Here is an 18,407-nt window from a genome sequence, read left to right on the forward strand (position 1 = left end):
AGCAGCACACTGAAGCGCTTGAAAACACAGCACAACATTCCCTAATAACACTTGCAATGCATTATGACTTCAAAGGTATGACTTTAAGTCTATGACATTATTATTTATTGATTTTATTTTGTTTTATTTCTTTGATCACCAACTGCCACGACAACACACTCGTTTCTTTTATGCAGTACACTCTTAGAAAAAAGGGTACAATATAGAACCCTAAAAGGTTCTATCTGCTGGTATAGATTTGGAACCATTTTGAAGTGCTATATGGAACCTTTTAAAATGGTTCTTTGGAAGAACCCAGCATTAGAGGTTTAATAAAGAACCACCATGGTTCTTATATTAATGGTATAATACAGAACCATATTGGTTCCTCTGAAGAACCTTCTATTGAGGTTTAATATAGAACCATAAGAGTTACACTATTGAACCTTACAATTAACATTCTATGGAGGGTTGTTTGGTTCATCTGGGAAAAAACAAATGTATACCTTTAAGAGCTCTTCACATCCTTTAGAATCCCCCAACCTCAGAAGTGTAAGTGCTTTGATAAATCACTCAATTCAGGATGCCAACAATTTATTTATTAAACATTTATATAACAATTTATTGCTTTTACAGGTTAAACCATTAGAGTAGTTTCAGTTTCAGGTTTAGTTATATACAGTTTTACACAGTTTTATTCAACCTGTGTGTTTTTAATAATTAAACCATATTATTTACACAGTGAAAAAAAGGGTCTCGCAGCAAACTGGAAAATAAATCTATGCATCCCACAGATTTTCCTGAAACTTACACAAAATACATTTTCAAGAACATGTAATAGACCTTGAAAAAGCTGAGATCAAATGTATATTGAAACTGATGAACGTGGGTTTCTTTTTTCTTATTCATTTTTTGGTGGCACAAATTAGAAGAGCTACAGTACAGTATTTAGATCAGAGCTTATTATGAGTTTATGATATCTATAAATTAATACTGAATGTTTATTAGTTTTTTGAGATCAAAACTTCTATTAAAAACAATTTACATTTGTTATAAACAATTAATTTTCTAATCAGCCATTTACATTTAAAATAAATACTTTTTTTGATATGTACAATTACATTTTTATATCAAACATTCTGTTTTTGTAATCAAATTAAATAGTTGACACAATAAATTCATTTAATTTCAGATTAAATGTTAAAATGGCATTCCATCAGATCAATATAATTATTCCCCAAGTAAAAGTGCAGTTATTTGACTGTACATCTTTAACACTGGCAAAGGTACTTTGTCAGAGGTACTCAGCTTCATGAAGTACCTTTCCATGAAAGTCAGAATTTTTTTTAGAGCTTTAGGATACTCAATGCCCAAGGAAAAATAAAGAGAAAAAATACATTCAACAGCAAGGGTGATATCCATTCCTGGATAATCACTGAGTATCTCAATTCCATCAACACAAACAGAGATGTCATCTGCTGCCAATGGGCTTGTTGTTCCCTTGAAAACGATAGTTGGCGTAGGTGATGGTGGTACCTGTATAGATTTTAAAATAATAATAATAATTAATAACTTTATTCAACAATAAATTATGTGAAATTGTACTTCAGCAGCATCTCACCATACCTACAAGCAGTGGCGGCTCGTGTGGTGGGGCTGCGGCTACTTTAAAGGGATTTCGTAATATTCCTCCCTTTAAAAACATTTAAACTGTCGGATCTCACTTAAAACAGCGAGGAACGTCTTAAACTCCTGTTAATTGCCTACAAGTCTCCCTCATAATTCATTAAGTACACATTTATGGCAAGCCAAATTAAGAGATACCTTTAAATATTTAACAGATATCTTTAAATATTTCAAAATATCCTTAAATCAGTTGAATATATCTTAAAATATTTTGAAATAATTAGAGATATCTTAACATATTTTAAGATATCTCAAAATGGTTTACAGATATCAGGAATTAATTTGGAGATATCTCAAACTCATTTTGAGATATCTCTAAATGATAATTTGACTTTGTATTTAACATTGAAAACATCAATTCAGTTAAGCTACATTTAAAAAGTAGAGCTCAATTAACTTACTTGGTCAACAACAAACAACAGATTTTCCCTCTCTCGAAACAAAGCTGGCAACAGCAACAATGCAGCATTCATTCTCAGTCCTAAAAAAACAAATAGGGTATCAGATCATATACAAAGTACAAAGCAAACGGAAGAATGTTGAGCAACCCTGGTCTGAGAGGTACAGGATCTTTGGCTTTGCATTCCACCAGTGCTCTCAGTTACATTCATGAATTCATTATTTGCTAAACTGCACAGATAAAGAATAGTTTAAATGATTTAAAGGTACCTAAAAAAACACACACAAGACTGTAGCTCTCCAGGACCAGGACTGACCACCACTGATACAAACGTTATTGTGGATTGGAGCAAAAAAATGTTAAGAACAGTATCAACAAAGTTTCTAAAAATCTGTTCATGCAGGTTTTTCGCATTGGTTTTTATGCCCCTGTGAGAGTTAAATACCAGCTATCTTCCCCATGAAATATTATGCTCTAAGTGTATGAAATGAAGTTGCATCATTTTCTGTTTAATAGTTATTTATAGATCCTATTCTGAGATAGGTCAAAACAATTTGATGTACAATAAATATTTCTTATACATTACCATTTTCCTGTGTCTTATCTGAAGCATCTTCAATGTAGGACATCACAGTAGTTAGAAGATGCCCACTAGAAAGTCTGAAAATAGGATCTACCATTCTGGATAGGCCACTCATTAGGTTCCGTTCCAAGTTTACTCCAAAACGTAGTTCTACTTCGTGCAACAGCTAAAATACAGATGCTAAAGTTATTATTATATTTATTTATTTATCATATGCCTTTATCCAAGGCGATATACACAGCTGTAAAAAAGAGTTGAATACTTACAAATAATGTAGTAGTTAAAAAAATCAATAAATAAAACAAAATCAAACTAAACTGAATGCGAGCAGAAAGAAGTTGCATGGGAAAAACCAGGAGCAGTGGAGTTTTGTAAAAGCTGGAGCAGGTGGATTGCTGATGCAGAAAGGTCACCTAGGAGGACTAATTAAAGTGATTATACATGCTTATAACTAAAAATATTAATTTCTGATCAATCACCATAGTAGAATAAAAACTATTACCTACCAGTTTAGGATGCTTTAGGAATGGAAACAGACCAAGGACTTCTTCAGTGGACTTCTTCTCCATCATTCTTTCCCGAGTGTGTACAGTACTATGCTCGTCTTCTCCTGGGAACTCCTCACTTTGCATCTGCAATATGTATCATAACGTTAAGTAATTCAATACTTATGATCAGGCATTTACTGCATGTATTCTCTGTGCTTTTCTTTACTCTGGAAAAATGCTAAAGATCAAGTACTCTCCATGAAAGCCAATTAGCTAATAAACTACACAATCGCATGTATGTACATATATAAAGTATGTAATTCTATTTCAATCTATTTCTGTCAATGCAGATCCAAGAGTTAGGCTTACAGATTCTCTTCTCTTTTCCATGAGCGGTTGCTGTTGCTCTGGTGCACGCTTCCTTCCTCGACCCACAGCACCAAACTTTTTTTTCATGTCTTCTACAGTCTCCACTGAAATAAGTGTCTTTCTCTCTTTTTTGAATTTATTTCTCAGTATTTCAAGTAGAGTAGCCTGAAACAATGATAGAAAGTTAAACCTATGTCCATTATCTGGCTATAAAAAATACATATCAACTAGTAAAAATATATTTAACGCTGCATAATTTTGACAAATTAATGTTTATTCGACTATTTCTTTTATGAATATAACTACCAAATGTATACTCACATATCCAGTTTGGCTGTCATCCCTTAGAAATCTGTACTTACAGCACAAAGTACTTAGCACAGTACTGTACATTATGTGGTCTGGATACCTAAATATACAGATTAGAAAATAATATAGGCATATGAATTGTAAGTGAATTGTAAGAAAAATATATATTTGAGAAATAATGTCATGAAATACAGTTGCATTTTACAATTGCTTTAATTTACAAAAAAACATGCTGAAAAGCATTATCAAAATGAATTTAATAAAACTTTTTCTCTTGAATAAAATATTGCTGTTATGATAGATTTTAAAAAAAATAGTAATCCTTTTAAAAATGAATATGCTATTTTATGTTATGTAATTATTCTAAAATTGGTTGCCTATGTATCTAAAACAAACACCGAAATCTCAGTTCTTACAGCGTATATTTGCTGAGGTCATCAAACAGAGTCTGTATTAGAGCTGCACGAAGGGCAGATTTGTCTTTTGATTTGAAACCAATGTCCTTTCTATCAAGGGCCATCTGTACAACTGGAGGAAATATAGGCAATGTATAACATGCGATCCAAACATGAACACTTGTTGAGGTTTGTGGCACTTCTCTGCATTCTACTGGTAGCACCTTCTCTGAAACAATATGCTCATTTGCTTTTGTTCTATGAAAATACAAAAAACAACAAAAAAAACAATATTTCATAATTTTAATCACCTGAAAATATCTAAAGACTTGATATTTAAACAGAGCCTTATAATATAACAGCCATATTAATTTTCTACACAGAAGTTTAAAACCATACATTCCCAGTCCTCATTTTCAGGAATTAAACTAGTGAAAATACCTCTCTCTCTCTCTCTCTCTCTCTCTCTCTCTCTCTCTCTCTCTCTCTCTCTCTCTCTCTCTCTCTCTCTCTCTCTCTCTCTCTGTGTTTCCATAAAAAAATGTACTCCCATAATATACATCTTTCTTACAATACAACATTACAATACAAAAAGCGTACTGGTAGTAGTAATTTATACTTTTCAAAGTGATTCCTGTATAGTATGTGGTATTTAAATGTAAATACTAAAACACAACAATAGACTAACATAATGTATAATATATTTGTCATTACATACCTTTTAAGGTTCTCGAGAGCCTTTAAAAATTTGACTTGGTCCTTCATAGTTCGGAAGATTTTTCCAATCATATGTTCTGTCAGACCTAAAAGAGTCTCACCATCTATTTCTTCACCTAATGAACAAAAAAACATAACATTAATCAGAAAAATAAGCACCAATGTTAACCTGCCATTGTAATTAATTTCACAGTTTTAAATGCAAGCAGTACCTTATACACAGTATGATGATGCAATATATAAACATCCATCACTGTCTTCATAAGCATCGAGTGCATGGTAGTCAACTTCATTGCCAGCTGTTAATGTACACCACTCATGCAAGCCTTCCCACACAAAATCCATGTACACCTAAACTGAATGATATGCAAGATTTTGAAAAAAATGGGTAAATCCTCATGGACTACATCGACAATGAAGTAATCCTTGACTTCGTATTTCACGTGATCCACAGTTAGTTTCTTTACTTTCAGTATGGTTTCATCAGCTTCAAGTTCACTGGCTTGAATATTGCATTTTTCAAGAATAATGTCTTTCAAAGATGTAGATGATAGCTGAACAACACAAGACCCTTCTTGCTCATATGACTGATGCAAAGCATCTGCACAACAAAAATCCCAACACTGTCTTTGTTGATGTCTTTTTGCTAAAGTAAAGCAGATGTTCCGGAAGTTGCACACATTTCTTGCAAGCCGCTTAAAGTACTGGTGCTTTCCTTCAAAACGTAAGCACCAAAGTGATCGAAGTGGTCCAAATTCAGCTAGCAATCTGGGGTAGTGTACCAAGTAATGCAATTTTGGTATAAAATTACCAGGATACAGTCTATTAAATTCACTGAGAAATTCTCCAATTAAAATCTGCAAATGTGAAAGTGACGACTTTTTCACAACAGGAGACATTACAAAGTCTACTATTTCACGAAACAGAAGGTAGTGCTGCCAGTGTTCATCTTCTGTTGGGACAAAATGGCCAATTAGAAATGGAAGAAATTTAAACATGCACCATTTTTGAATGGCAGTGCCAGGAAAAGTACCAGCATTTAAATGCTTTAATGACAATTTAACTGGCTTTCCTTTCTTGTCATTTTGTCCAAAGGAAAATAAATCAAGTTCAGTGTTAATGTTTTGAACAGAAACAATTTGTCTTGAATGCAACGTGAGCAAAAGTTGTCGTAAAAGTAATGGAATAACTCCTTCAAGGATATCATGCATAACATCTGGAGGGAAAGAAGTTGTAGTGTCAAAATACGGTAGCTGTTCAAACGTACATTCAGCAACAACTCCATACGCTATACTGGCAACTTCTGCATTAACCTCCCGTGAATGCAAATGTGATCTGTGAGCATCAGATGCTCGAATTATCAAATCATCCTCAGAGTACTTGTCTGAAATCTCTTCATGCAATATCATGCAAAATCTGCATATACGCCCACAGTTAAATGAACGTTTAAATCCTGCCAAAGCATGAGATGAAAGGTTGTCCCCTGATATTGTTACTACAGCTCCACAAAAATGTCTAGTTTCACCATTTACTGTTACTTGAATACCATCTGTGAACAACACTTTTAGGTCATTTATTAAAGGTTGTAGTATGTCACTATAACTGTATTTTGTCTGCAAAAGTTTGTATTTTACTAGAACACACAAATAAATGTGACTTAGTTGTGATCTGTATTTCACAGATGCATTTCCTAAAGTAAAATAGAAAGCACAAACTTTATGAATTGTTTTTTTGGAGCCCAAGGGGTTAACAACCTCAAATTCATCTGTATATAGGTGAATCCTAAGAAAGTGAGAATTTCGGGGAAATTGTTTCTGAAAAATGTCACTGTCACAGAAGTCACATAAGTAATCGCCAGGTTTTGATTCAGTTTCTCTGTTTACACATTCCCAGATGTCTTCCTGTTTAAGAAGGTCCAAGATCGGTACATAATAAAAGGAAAATGTGATACAGGTTCAACAAGTCCTAGAGTTTCTTTGCAAAACTCAACCAATTTATAGTCTGTGGCAACAAAGTCTACTGCTTTGTTCAGGACATTTTCTTCAGCTAATAGTTTGCTAAGCTGTTCATAACCTGGCGTGGAGCAACCTCCACACCTCACCCTCTCTTAACTGGAGTCCCCCAAGGGTCAGTCTTGGGTCCTCTCCTGTTCTCTCTCTACACCCGCTCCCTGGGCCCCCTCATAGCATCCTATGGTTTCTCATACCATTTCTATGCTGATGATGCTCAGATTTTCCTCTCCTTCCCCACCTCTGACTCCACCATCTCCTCCCGTATCTCTACCTGTCTGTCTGCTATTTCCTCCTGGATGCACTCGCATCACCTCAAACTCAACCTCTCTAAATCTGACCTCCTTTTCTTTCCCTCCTCCTCCCCCTCCTTTGATCTCTCTATCTCTGTTCCTCTGGAATCTACCACACTCTCTCCCTCTTCCTCAGCTAAGAACCTTGGAGTCACCCTGGACCCCTGCCTCTCTTATTCCCAGCACATCTCCACTCTGGCACGCACTTGCCGATTCTTCCTGAGCAACATCCGAAGAATCCGACCCTTCCTCACAAACTATGCTACCCAGCTCCTGGTCCAGGCCCTGGTACTCTCCCGCCTAGACTACTGCAACTCCCTCCTGCCTGGCCTCCCTGCATCCGCCACCCGTCCGCTCCAGCTCATCCAGAACTCTGCTGCCCGCCTGGTGTTCTCTCTGCCTCGCTTCGCCCACGCTACTCCACTACTCCGCTCGCTCCACTGGCTCCCGATCACCGCTCGCATCCAGTTCAAGACTCTTGTACTAGCCTACAGATGCCTTGATCAGACTGCACCCAGCTACCTCCAGACCCTCATCTCTCCCTACACCCCCACTCGACCTCTCCGCTCCGCCTGCACTAGAAGACTGGCTCTACCTCCGCTACGCTCCCCTGCCTCCCGAGCCCGCTCCTTCTCCACCCTTGCTCCGCAGTGGTGGAACGACCTTCCTACAGATGTCAGGACTGCCCAGTCCCTGACCACATTCCGGCGCCTCCTTAAGACTCACCTCTTCAAACAGCACCTGTAGAACTCCTCTGTTGTATCCTGGGACACTATCACCCTTCATTTAAATATGCTTTATTTTGCTCTTATCTGCCCCCTATTTTACTGCATTTAATCCTGTACCTCAGAATATTGTAATCTGCCAAGTGTTTAATCTGTAGTATTTTGTACTTAATCATATCCTGATGTAACTATCACTATTTAATCATATCCTGATGTAACTTTCACTATTATCTGCTGTATTATTGAATTGTGGTTTGTCACACTTGAAAAAATTATTGTATTTCTTGTTCTTATTGTATGACTTGTATTGTAACACTTGAATGTATTTGTATTTGCTTGCGATTGTAAGTCGCCCTGGATAAGGGTGTCTGCTAAGAAATAAATAATAATAATAATAATAATAATAATTCTCTTCAACATTGAAGCCTGCTTCATTTAAACACTGTCTAATTAGTTGTGAATAATTTTCATGAAAATAATCTAGAATGAATTGTAAATTATGAACCAAGCTGTCCTGGACTACTTTAGGTAGTAAATGCTTTTCTTGGATTTTTAAAATAAATGTGGCAATATTTTTTGTTAGCTCAAACTGGAAGTCATGCACAGACACCTGACTGAAATTTTCACTACAGACAGAAAGCAAAGCAGTGTCAGAGTCTCTATTACTTTCTGGATCTGCATAATCATTGTTACAATCCAAGGATGTTGACTGCTGTCCTCTGATGTAATTTGTGTGATGTTTATAATAATGCTTTCTCAAAGAATTGACGGTTCCAAACTGTTTTCTGCAGTTTTCCACACTACATCTGATAGTGAAATGAGGAATGTGTTGGTGAGCAAGCTCTAAATGAGACAAATATTTTTGAACTGTGTACTTTATGACACTACAATAAGTACATTTGTAGACTGGCATATCAATTTTGCACCTGTAAATTTTGCCGTGAAGTTGCCCAGACCTAAGCCAGAAATCCACTCCACTACATTTTCAACAGTCCATTCCTCCACAGCTGACTTTTCCATATTGTGCTACCAGGCATTCACCTTTGAATCTGAAAAAAATGACAAGACCGTTTACATGAGTATTATGTTGGAAAGATACATCTTATAAGTTTTCAATTAAAAGTTTTTTCAAATTTGGAAATACAGTTTTATTGTAAGCTTACATTCTGTGTTATTATTAACTATGATCATTATGCAGTTTAATGGCTTTTTTGAGACCGATATAACCGATTTTCTATATGAGTTTTCAACTCTTAAGTCTAATAATAATACTGTAATTATTACTGCTGCTCTTCAGTTTGAGATTATATATATATATATATATATATATATATATATATATATATATATATATATATATATATATATAACTGCTCATTGCTAATTGGTGTTGAACAAGGCTAGCCTACATACGGCTCCTCCCCTTCAGTAGCTTCAAAATGTAAAACCCGGACTTAAAATATGTGAATTTTTTTTTTTTCTCTCAAAAAACATTAAAATGACAAATATGAAATAAATAATAAAAATAGGTTTAGAATATACCCGCATCCACCACAGCGAGCCGTTAGCCTTTTTGAAAGTGAACGTTCTCCAGCTCTGAAACTGGAGCGGCCAGTGTGCTCGAGCGCTCCGAAATTCAACGGTTTAGGAACGGTTAGACTGCGCTCTGGCACAGATTGAGTTTACGAACGCATATATATATATATATATATATATATATATATATATATATATATATATATATATATATATATATATAATATTTTTTAAAGAAACGGGCTAGTCCTAACTAATGAATGTCTTATATATATATATATATATATATATATATATATATATATATATATATATATATATATATATATATATATATATATATACATTACATCACTACCACAAATTAAGCCACACTCTACAGTACAGTATTTTAACGTTATTATTTTACAATATTACAAAGTAAATACAAGTAATGGGAAGCTATCGAAGATTGCTTCAGATTGTATGGGTGACAAATTAAACAGTGTAGCTTTAAAAATACATCATTAAAAAGTATATTTTCCCCCTAAAAAACACAGTAATTTGTGTGTGCCTCACTGACTTTGTAACAGAGGTTGAATCTTTAATCGTAGTCTACTTACAGTGAAGCCATTAAAGTTACTAAATGTATCTCAAATGTAATAGTTACATAATCTAGAATTCGGCGTTAATCAATAAAACATACGAACAATAGTAATAATAACAATTATGACACGACTATATTTGATCGGCTTTCGGAGCTGCGTCTTGAAAATATATATAATTGCATGCCCCTCTAGCTACGATATGGAGTCTTGCATGCCCCGCTAGCTACGATATGGATCATTTCCATCCACCTCCGGTTGCTTCATTCCGGAGGTGCATGCAATATATATATATATATATATATATATATATATATATATATATATATATATATATATATATATATATATATATTTGCATGCCCCGGTAGCTAAAAGCTTAGTTACGGCTCTGGGCAAAACCAAAGCCCTTGGCCAGTATACACTATTTTTCTCTATGCATTCTTTTCTGTTGAGCACTCCTGACACCGTTGAAACGGTGAGTCTCAGGTCGCCTGCGGATACATAAATCCAATCATTGCGTCTGAACCTGGTGTGTAATCCCAAGGTAACTGCTCACTTTTAACACGATTTAAGACGTTAATTCACGTTTTAAGTAATACAGTGTCCCCTTCAAACATTTTAAAGGAAAGATTCGGAAATAACATTCAAAACTATGCGCGAGTAAATACCTCAACGGGCACAAGCCTGGAGTTAAATGGCCAAGAGCTTGTGAGAAAACTGCATGGGACACAGTAAACACAGATCTCTGCGTTGCATTGGAAAGATTAAGTGGAACAGTTGAAAAGAAGCTGGATAAATTTGGGGACATCATCTACGCATATGGAAGTGAGAGGTTTGGAGTTGAAAAAAGGAAGGAAAAAGTACAAACTATTCCTGGAAAGTCTAGACGGCAGCAGGAGATTGAACGCTTAGTTAGAGAAAGGAGACAGCTGAGGAACCAATGGAGAAGAGCAGAACAAAGTCAGAAGGAGGGACTCAATCTCTTACAAAGGGTCATAAAAGATAAGCTTGCAACATTGCGCAGAGCTGAGCGCCTACGGAAACGCTACAAAAAGAAGGAGCGTGCGAGAACTAACTTTTATAAAGACCCATTCAAATTTGTAAAGAAGTTATTCACCAGTGAGAAGAATGGCACACTAAAAGCATCTAAGGTTGAGCTGGAGAGATATTTGGAGGAAACACATACAGATTCAAAAAGGCAGGAGCCTATGTCAATTCCGTCAGACATCCCACCTATCAATCCACCAGAATACCAAATGGAGGACTGTGCACCTAAGTGGAAAGAAATAGAGCAAGCTGTGAAAAAAGCAAGGGCTTCATCATCTCCAGGGCCTAATGGAGTTCCGTACAGAGTGTACAAGAGTGCTTCAGGAGTTCTACGAATTCTGTGGAAATTGATGAAAGTGGCATGGGAAAAACAGGTTGTACCAAGAGCATGGCGCCGAGCAGGTGGAGTCTTTATACCTAAAGAAAAAGATTCTACAAGCATCAGTCAGTTTCGTCCCATTTCCCTATTAAACGTAGAAGGCAAGATTTTCTTCAGCATTATTGCTCAGAGATTGTCAGCTTACCTATTAAAGAACTGCTTCATTGACACTTCAATACAAAAAGCGGGCATTCCAGGTTTCCCAGGTTGCTTAGAACACATCAATGTGATCTGGCAACAAATTCAATCAGCTAAAAAGGAGAGGAAGGAGCTCCATGTGACATTCCTGGATTTGGCTAATGCATATGGTTCAGTGCCACATGAACTACTTTGGGCAGCATTTGATTTTTTCAGTGTACCGATGACAATAACAAATTTAGTGAAAGCCTATTTTGGAGATTTGCAATTCAGTTTTTCAACTTCAGAATTCAGCACTACATGGCAATGCCTAGAGGTTGGAATAATGGCAGGATGCACCATTTCTCCACTGGCTTTTACCATGGCAATGGAAGTAATCATTAGGGCATCAAAATGGGTAGTAGGAGGAGAGCGCTTGGCTTCTGGAATGCGACTACCACCAATTCGAGCATACATGGATGACATGACAACCATGACTACAACAGTAGCCTGCACTAATCGATTATTGGGCAAGTTAACCAATAACATTGAATGGGCACGAATGCAATTCAAGCCCACTAAATCAAGGAGCATCTCTATAATTAAAGGCAAAGTAGTAGATAAAACATTCTTCATTAATGGTGAGGCAATACCAACAGTGTCTGAGAAGCCAGTGAAGAGTCTTGGGAGATGGTACGACGGGGATCTAAAGGACACAGTTCGTGTGGGAGAAGTTAGACAACAAGCAGTGGAAGGGTTGAAGAGCATAGACAGCTGCGCTCTACCAGGTAAACTAAAACTCTGGTGCTTTCAGTTTGGTCTACTGCCGAGGTTGCTGTGGCCACTGACTGTGTACGAGGTTTCTTTGACAACAGTAGAGAAGCTGGAAGCTTTAATCAGTTCATACATCAGGAAATGGTTGGGAGTTCCACGCTGCCTCAGCAGAGTGGGACTTTATGGTAAAGGAATACTGCAGCTACCAGTCTCTGCTCTAACCGAGGAGTTTAAGTGCGCCAAGGTCAGACTGGAAATGACATTAGTAGAGTCACGCGATAAATGCGTAAGGGAGGCAGCACCTGTGTTGAAAACTGGAAGAAAGTGGGCGGCAAAGAAAGCTGTGGAAGATGCAAAGGCTGCCCTTCGAATTGGTGATATCATGGGGCAAGTTCAGCATGGAAGAGGGGGTCTTGGTTTCAGTTCAACTCCTCCTACATGGCACAAGGCGGCCCCAGCTCAAAGAAGGAAGCTGGTAGTCAACGAGGTGCAAAAGCAGGAGGAGAGGATGAGGTGTATAAAGGCCATTTCCCAGGCCAAACAGGGAGAATGGATGAGATGGGAGAGTGTGGAACAACGCAAGATTGGCTGGCAAGACCTATGGTCAATGGAACAGAGCAGGATCAGTTTCCTCATCAGGTCAACATATGATGTTCTCCCATCACCACAGAACCTAAACCTCTGGGTAGGAGAGGATCCCTCATGTCCTTTGTGTTCATCACCTGCAACATTAAGGCACATTTTGACAGGATGTAAGGTGGCTCTTAGCCAAGGACGGTTTACTTGGCGCCATGACCAGGTGCTGCGATGTTTGGCCTTAGCATTGGAAGACAAGCGTAACATGACCAATAAGTTGCCACCTGTTCCATCAAAACATTACACACAAAAGACAACATTCCTCCGCCCAGGAGAGCAACCACCAAGAAAAGGTGTTAAAACCAATCCTCGCCCAGGACAACTGGAAGCTGCTAGAGACTGGAATATGCTGGCAGATGTTGGTCAACGGCTTATTTTTCCACCTGAGATTGCCACCACTAACCTTCGACCAGATATTGTCTTGTGGTCTGGATCAGCACGCCTTGTTCACCTGGTAGAGTTAACAGTGCCATGGGAGGACGCTGTAGATGAGGCGTATGAGAGGAAGAAACTGCGGTATGCTCAACTAGCCACTGAAGCGGAACAGCGAGGATGGAGAGTTCGGGTTTACCCAGTGGAAGTGGGTTGTCGAGGATTTGTGGCACATTCTACAACCCGGTTTCTCAGAGACGTCGGATTCAGTGGCCAAGAGTTGCGTCGCACAGTGAAGAACTTATCTGAAGCAGCAGAGAGGAGCAGCAACTGGCTGTGGTTGAGACGGAAAGATTCTGGCTGGGGACAGGTAAGTAAGCTGGGCTGAGTTGAGTGGGGGACGGAGGGGGGTGATGCTGGGACGCCAGAATCACCGTCGAGCCCTCTTGAGGTGTCGTGGGCTAGTCGACGAAACACTGAGGATGGAAGGTGCCCACTTGAAAACCCCAGAGATGTACCCTACTTAGCTCAATCCAGACGGTTGTCATGCTGATGTGCTGGGGAGGCCGCACTTTGGTTGATCCCTGGAGCCAGCATCGCAGCCGTTGTGTGTGCTGATGCGCCAGGGAGGCAAAATAAGCTGATCCCTGGAGCCAGCATTACACTTCAGCCATTAACACCAGACAGAAGGATATCTACATCATCATATGGAAGGAAACGTAAATGGATGGAGACGCATATGGATCACATTAGTTTACTGTAAAGCTACGTCTTAGTTGGTGCTTATCTTGGCGAGAGCCGAGTTCAAATCAGCATGAAGTTTTAACATCTACTCTCGTGTAATGGAAATCCATCCTAACTCCTAACATCCCCCCCAAAAAAAGAAAAAAAATAACAATAATATATATATATATATATATATATATATATATATATATATATATATATATATATATATATAATTGCATGCCCCGGTTTCTACGATATGGAGTCTTGAATGCCCCGCTAGCTACGATATGGAGTCTTTCCATCCACCTCCGGTTGCTTCATTCCGGAGGTGCATGAAATTTATATATATATATATATATATATATATATATATATATATATATATATATATATATATATATATATATATTGCATGCCCCGGTAGCTAAAAGCTTTGTTACGGCTCCGGGCAAAACCAACGCCCTTGGCCAGTATACAATATTTTTCTCTATGCATTATTTTCTGTTGAGCACACCTGACACCGTTGAAACGGTGAGTCTCAGGTCGCCTGCTGATACATTAGTCCAATCAGTGCGTCTGAACCTGGTGTGTAATCCCAAGGTAACTGCTCACTGTTAACACGTTTTAAGACGTTAAAGGCCATGGCCAGTATAAGTAATACAGTGTCCCCTTCAGACATGTTAAAGGAGAGATTCGGAAATAACATTCAAAACTATGCGCGAGTAAATACCACCCTAACTCCTAACATCCCAAAAAAAAAGAAAAAAGAAAAAAAAGACTATATATATATATATATATATATATATATATATATATATATATATATATATATATATAATTGCATGCCGTTGTAGCTACGATATGGAGTCTTGCATGCCCCGATAGCTACGATAGGGAGTCTTTAAATCCAGCTCCGGTTGCTTCAACCGGAGGTGCATGCAATATATATATATATATATATATATATATATATATATATATATATATATATATATATATATATATATATATTGCATACCCCGGTAGCTAAATGCTTAGTTACGGCTCTGGACAAAACCAAAACCCATGGCCAGTATACAATATTTTTCTGTATGAATTCTTTTCTGTTGAGCACTACTGACACCGTTGAAACGGCGAGTCTTAGGTCGCCTGCTGATACATTAGTCCAATCAATGCGTCTGAACCTGGTGTGTAATCCCAAGGTAACTGCTCACTGTTAACACGTTTTATATATATATATATATATATATATATATATATATATATATATATATATATATATATATATATAATTGCATGCCCCGATAGCTACGATATGGAGTCTTTCCATTCAGCTCCGGTTGCTTCACCTCCGGTTGCTTCAACCGGAGGTGCATGCAATTTATATATATATATATATATATATATATATATATATATATATATATATATATATATATATATATACAGTGCCTTGCGAAAGTATTCGGCCCCCTTGAACTTTGCGACCTTTTGCCACATTTCAGGCTTCAAACATAAAGATATGAAACTATAATTTTTTGTGAAGAATCAACAACAAGTGGGACACAATCATGAAGTGGAACGAAATTTATTGGATATTTCAAACTTTTTTAACAAATAAAAAACTGAAAAATTGGGCGTGCAAAATTATTCAGCCCCTTTACTTTCAGTGCAGCAAACTCTCTCCAGAAGTTCAGTGAGGATCTCTGAATGATCCAATGTTGACCTAAATGACTAATGATGATAAATAGAATCCACCTGTGTGTAATCAAGTCTCCGTATAAATGCACCTGCACTGTGATAGTCTCAGAGGTCCGTTTAAAGCGCAGAGAGCATCATGAAGAACAAGGAACACACCAGGCAGGTCCGAGATACTGTTGTGGAGAAGTTTAAAGCCGGATTTGGATACAAAAAGATTTCCCAAGCTTTAAACATCCCAAGGAGCACTGTGCAAGCGATAATATTGAAATGGAAGGAGTATCAGACCACTGCAAATCTACCAAGACCTGGCCGTCCCTCTAAACTTTCAGCTCATACAAGGAGAAGACTGATCAGAGATGCAGCCAAGAGGCCCATGATCACTCTGGATGAACTGCAGAGATCTACAGCTGAGGTGGGAGACTCTGTCCATAGGACAACAATCAGTCGTATACTGCACAAATCTGGCCTTTATGGAAGAGTGGCAAGAAGAAAGCCATTTCTTAAAGATATCCATAAAAAGTGTCGTTTACAGTTTGCCACAAGCCATCTGGGAGACACACCAAACATGTGGAAGAAGGTGCTCTGGTCAGATGAAACCAAAATCAAACTTTTTGGCAACAATGCAAAACGTTATGTTTGGCGTAAAAGCAACACAGCTCATCACCCTGAACACACCATCCCCACTGTCAAACATGGTGGTGGCAGCATCATGGTTTGGGCCTGCTTTTCTTCAGCAGGGACAGGGAAGATGGTTAAAATTGATGGGAAGATGGATGGAGCCAAATACAGGACCATTCTGGAAGAAAACCTGATGGAGTCTGCAAAAGACCTGAGACTGGGACGGAGATTTGTCTTCCAACAAGACAATGATCCAAAACATAAAGCAAAATCTACAATGGAATGGTTCACAAATAAACATATCCAGGTGTTAGAATGGCCAAGTCAAAGTCCAGACCTGAATCCAATCGAGAATCTGTGGAAAGAACTGAAAACTGCTGTTCACAAATGCTCTCCATCCAACCTCACTGAGCTCGAGCTGTTTTGCAAGGAGGAATGGGCAAAAATTTCAGTCTCTCGATGTGCAAAACTGATAGAGACATACCCCAAGCGACTTACAGCTGTAATCGCAGCAAAAGGTGGCGCTACAAAGTATTAACTTAAGGGGGCTGAATAAATTTGCACGCCCAATTTTTCAGTTTTTTCTTTGTTAAAAAAGTTTGAAATATCCAATAAATTTCGTTCCACTTCATGATTGTGTCCCACTTGTTGTTGATTCTTCACAAGAAATTACAGTTTCATATATTTATGTTTGAAGCCTGAAATGTGGCAAAAGGTCGCAAAGTTCAAGGGGGCCGAATACTTTCGCAAGGCACTGTATATATATATATATATATATATATATATATATATATATATATATATATATATATATATATATATATATATTTGCATGCCCCGGTAGCTAAATGCTTAGTTACGGCTCCGGGCAATACCAAAACCCATGGCCAGTATACAATATTTTTCTGTATGCATTCTTTTCTGTTGAGCACTACTGACACCGTTGAAACGGCGAGTTTTCGGTCGCCTGCTGATATATTAGTCCAATCAATGCGTCTGAACCTGGTGTGTAATCCCAAGGTAACTGCTCACTGTTAACACGTTTTATATATATATAATTGCATGCCCCGATAGCTACGATATGGAGTCTTTCCATCCATATATATATTTGCATGCCCCGGTAGCTAAATGCTTAGTTACGGCGCCGGGCAAAACCAAAACCCATGGCCAGTATATATATATTTATAATTGCATGCCCTTTTAGCTACGATATGGAGTCTTGCATGCCCCGATAGCTACGATAGGGAGTCTTTCCATCCAGCTCCGGTTGCTTCAACCGGAGGTGCATGCAATTATATATATATATATATATATATATATATATATATATATATATATGTATGCATTCTTTTTCTGTTGAGCACTACTGACACCGTTGAAACGGTGAGTCTTACGTCGCCTGCTGATTCATTAGTCCAATCAATGCGTCTGAACCTGGTGTGTAATCCCAAGGTAACTGCTCACTGTTAACACGTTTTAAGACGTTAAAGGCCATGGCCAGTATAAGTAATACAGTGTCCCCTTCAGACATGTTAAAGGAGAGATTCGGAAATAACATTCAAAACTATGCGCGAGTAAATACCACCCTAACTCCTAACATCCAAAAAAAAAATAAAAAAAATAAAAAAAATAACAATAATAATAATTATATATATATATATATATATATATATATATATATATATATATATATATATATATATATATATATATATATATATATATATATATATAATTGCATGCCCCGGTACCTACGATATGGAGTCTTTCCATCCATATATTTGCATGCCCCGGTAGCTAAGTGCTTAGTTACGGCTCTGGGCAAAAACAATATTTTTCTGTATGCATTCTTTTCTGTTGAGCACTACTGACACCGTTGAAACGGTGAGTCTTAGGTCGCCTGCTGATACATTAGTCCAATCAATGCGTCTGAACCTGGTGTGTAATCCCAAGGTAAC

The 18,407-nt window shown here is 37.6% G+C and overlaps 1 protein-coding gene across 3 annotated transcripts; it reads right to left on the reverse strand.

Annotated features, from left to right (window-relative positions):
* Positions 1–611: 611 nt before the first annotated feature.
* On the reverse strand, positions 612–9,151 carry LOC117416284 (uncharacterized). 3 transcript variants are annotated; one of them, XM_059029986.1, is made up of 9 exons: positions 8,880–9,144; positions 4,928–5,042; positions 4,231–4,342; positions 3,827–3,914; positions 3,506–3,670; positions 3,155–3,280; positions 2,652–2,814; positions 2,067–2,146; positions 612–1,515 (listed from the first exon to the last, which is right to left on the reverse strand). In XM_059029986.1, the coding sequence occupies exons 3-9, from the start codon at positions 4,332–4,334 to the stop codon at positions 1,210–1,212; spliced, it is 1,032 nt and encodes a 343-aa protein (XP_058885969.1). In that variant the 5' UTR covers positions 4,335–4,342; positions 4,928–5,042; positions 8,880–9,144; the 3' UTR covers positions 612–1,209. The 3 variants fall into 3 exon arrangements, with proteins under 3 accessions (XP_058885969.1, XP_058885963.1, XP_058885971.1); XM_059029980.1 differs by lacking the exon at positions 4,231–4,342 and having other exon boundaries at positions 8,880–9,151; XM_059029988.1 differs by lacking the exon at positions 4,231–4,342 and having other exon boundaries at positions 2,067–2,814; positions 8,880–9,151.
* Between the last annotated feature and the right edge of the window lie 9,256 nt (positions 9,152–18,407).

Source organism: Acipenser ruthenus, chromosome 1 (assembly GCF_902713425.1).
Source record: "Acipenser ruthenus chromosome 1, fAciRut3.2 maternal haplotype, whole genome shotgun sequence".
Classification (NCBI taxonomy): Eukaryota; Metazoa; Chordata; class Actinopteri; order Acipenseriformes; family Acipenseridae; genus Acipenser; species Acipenser ruthenus.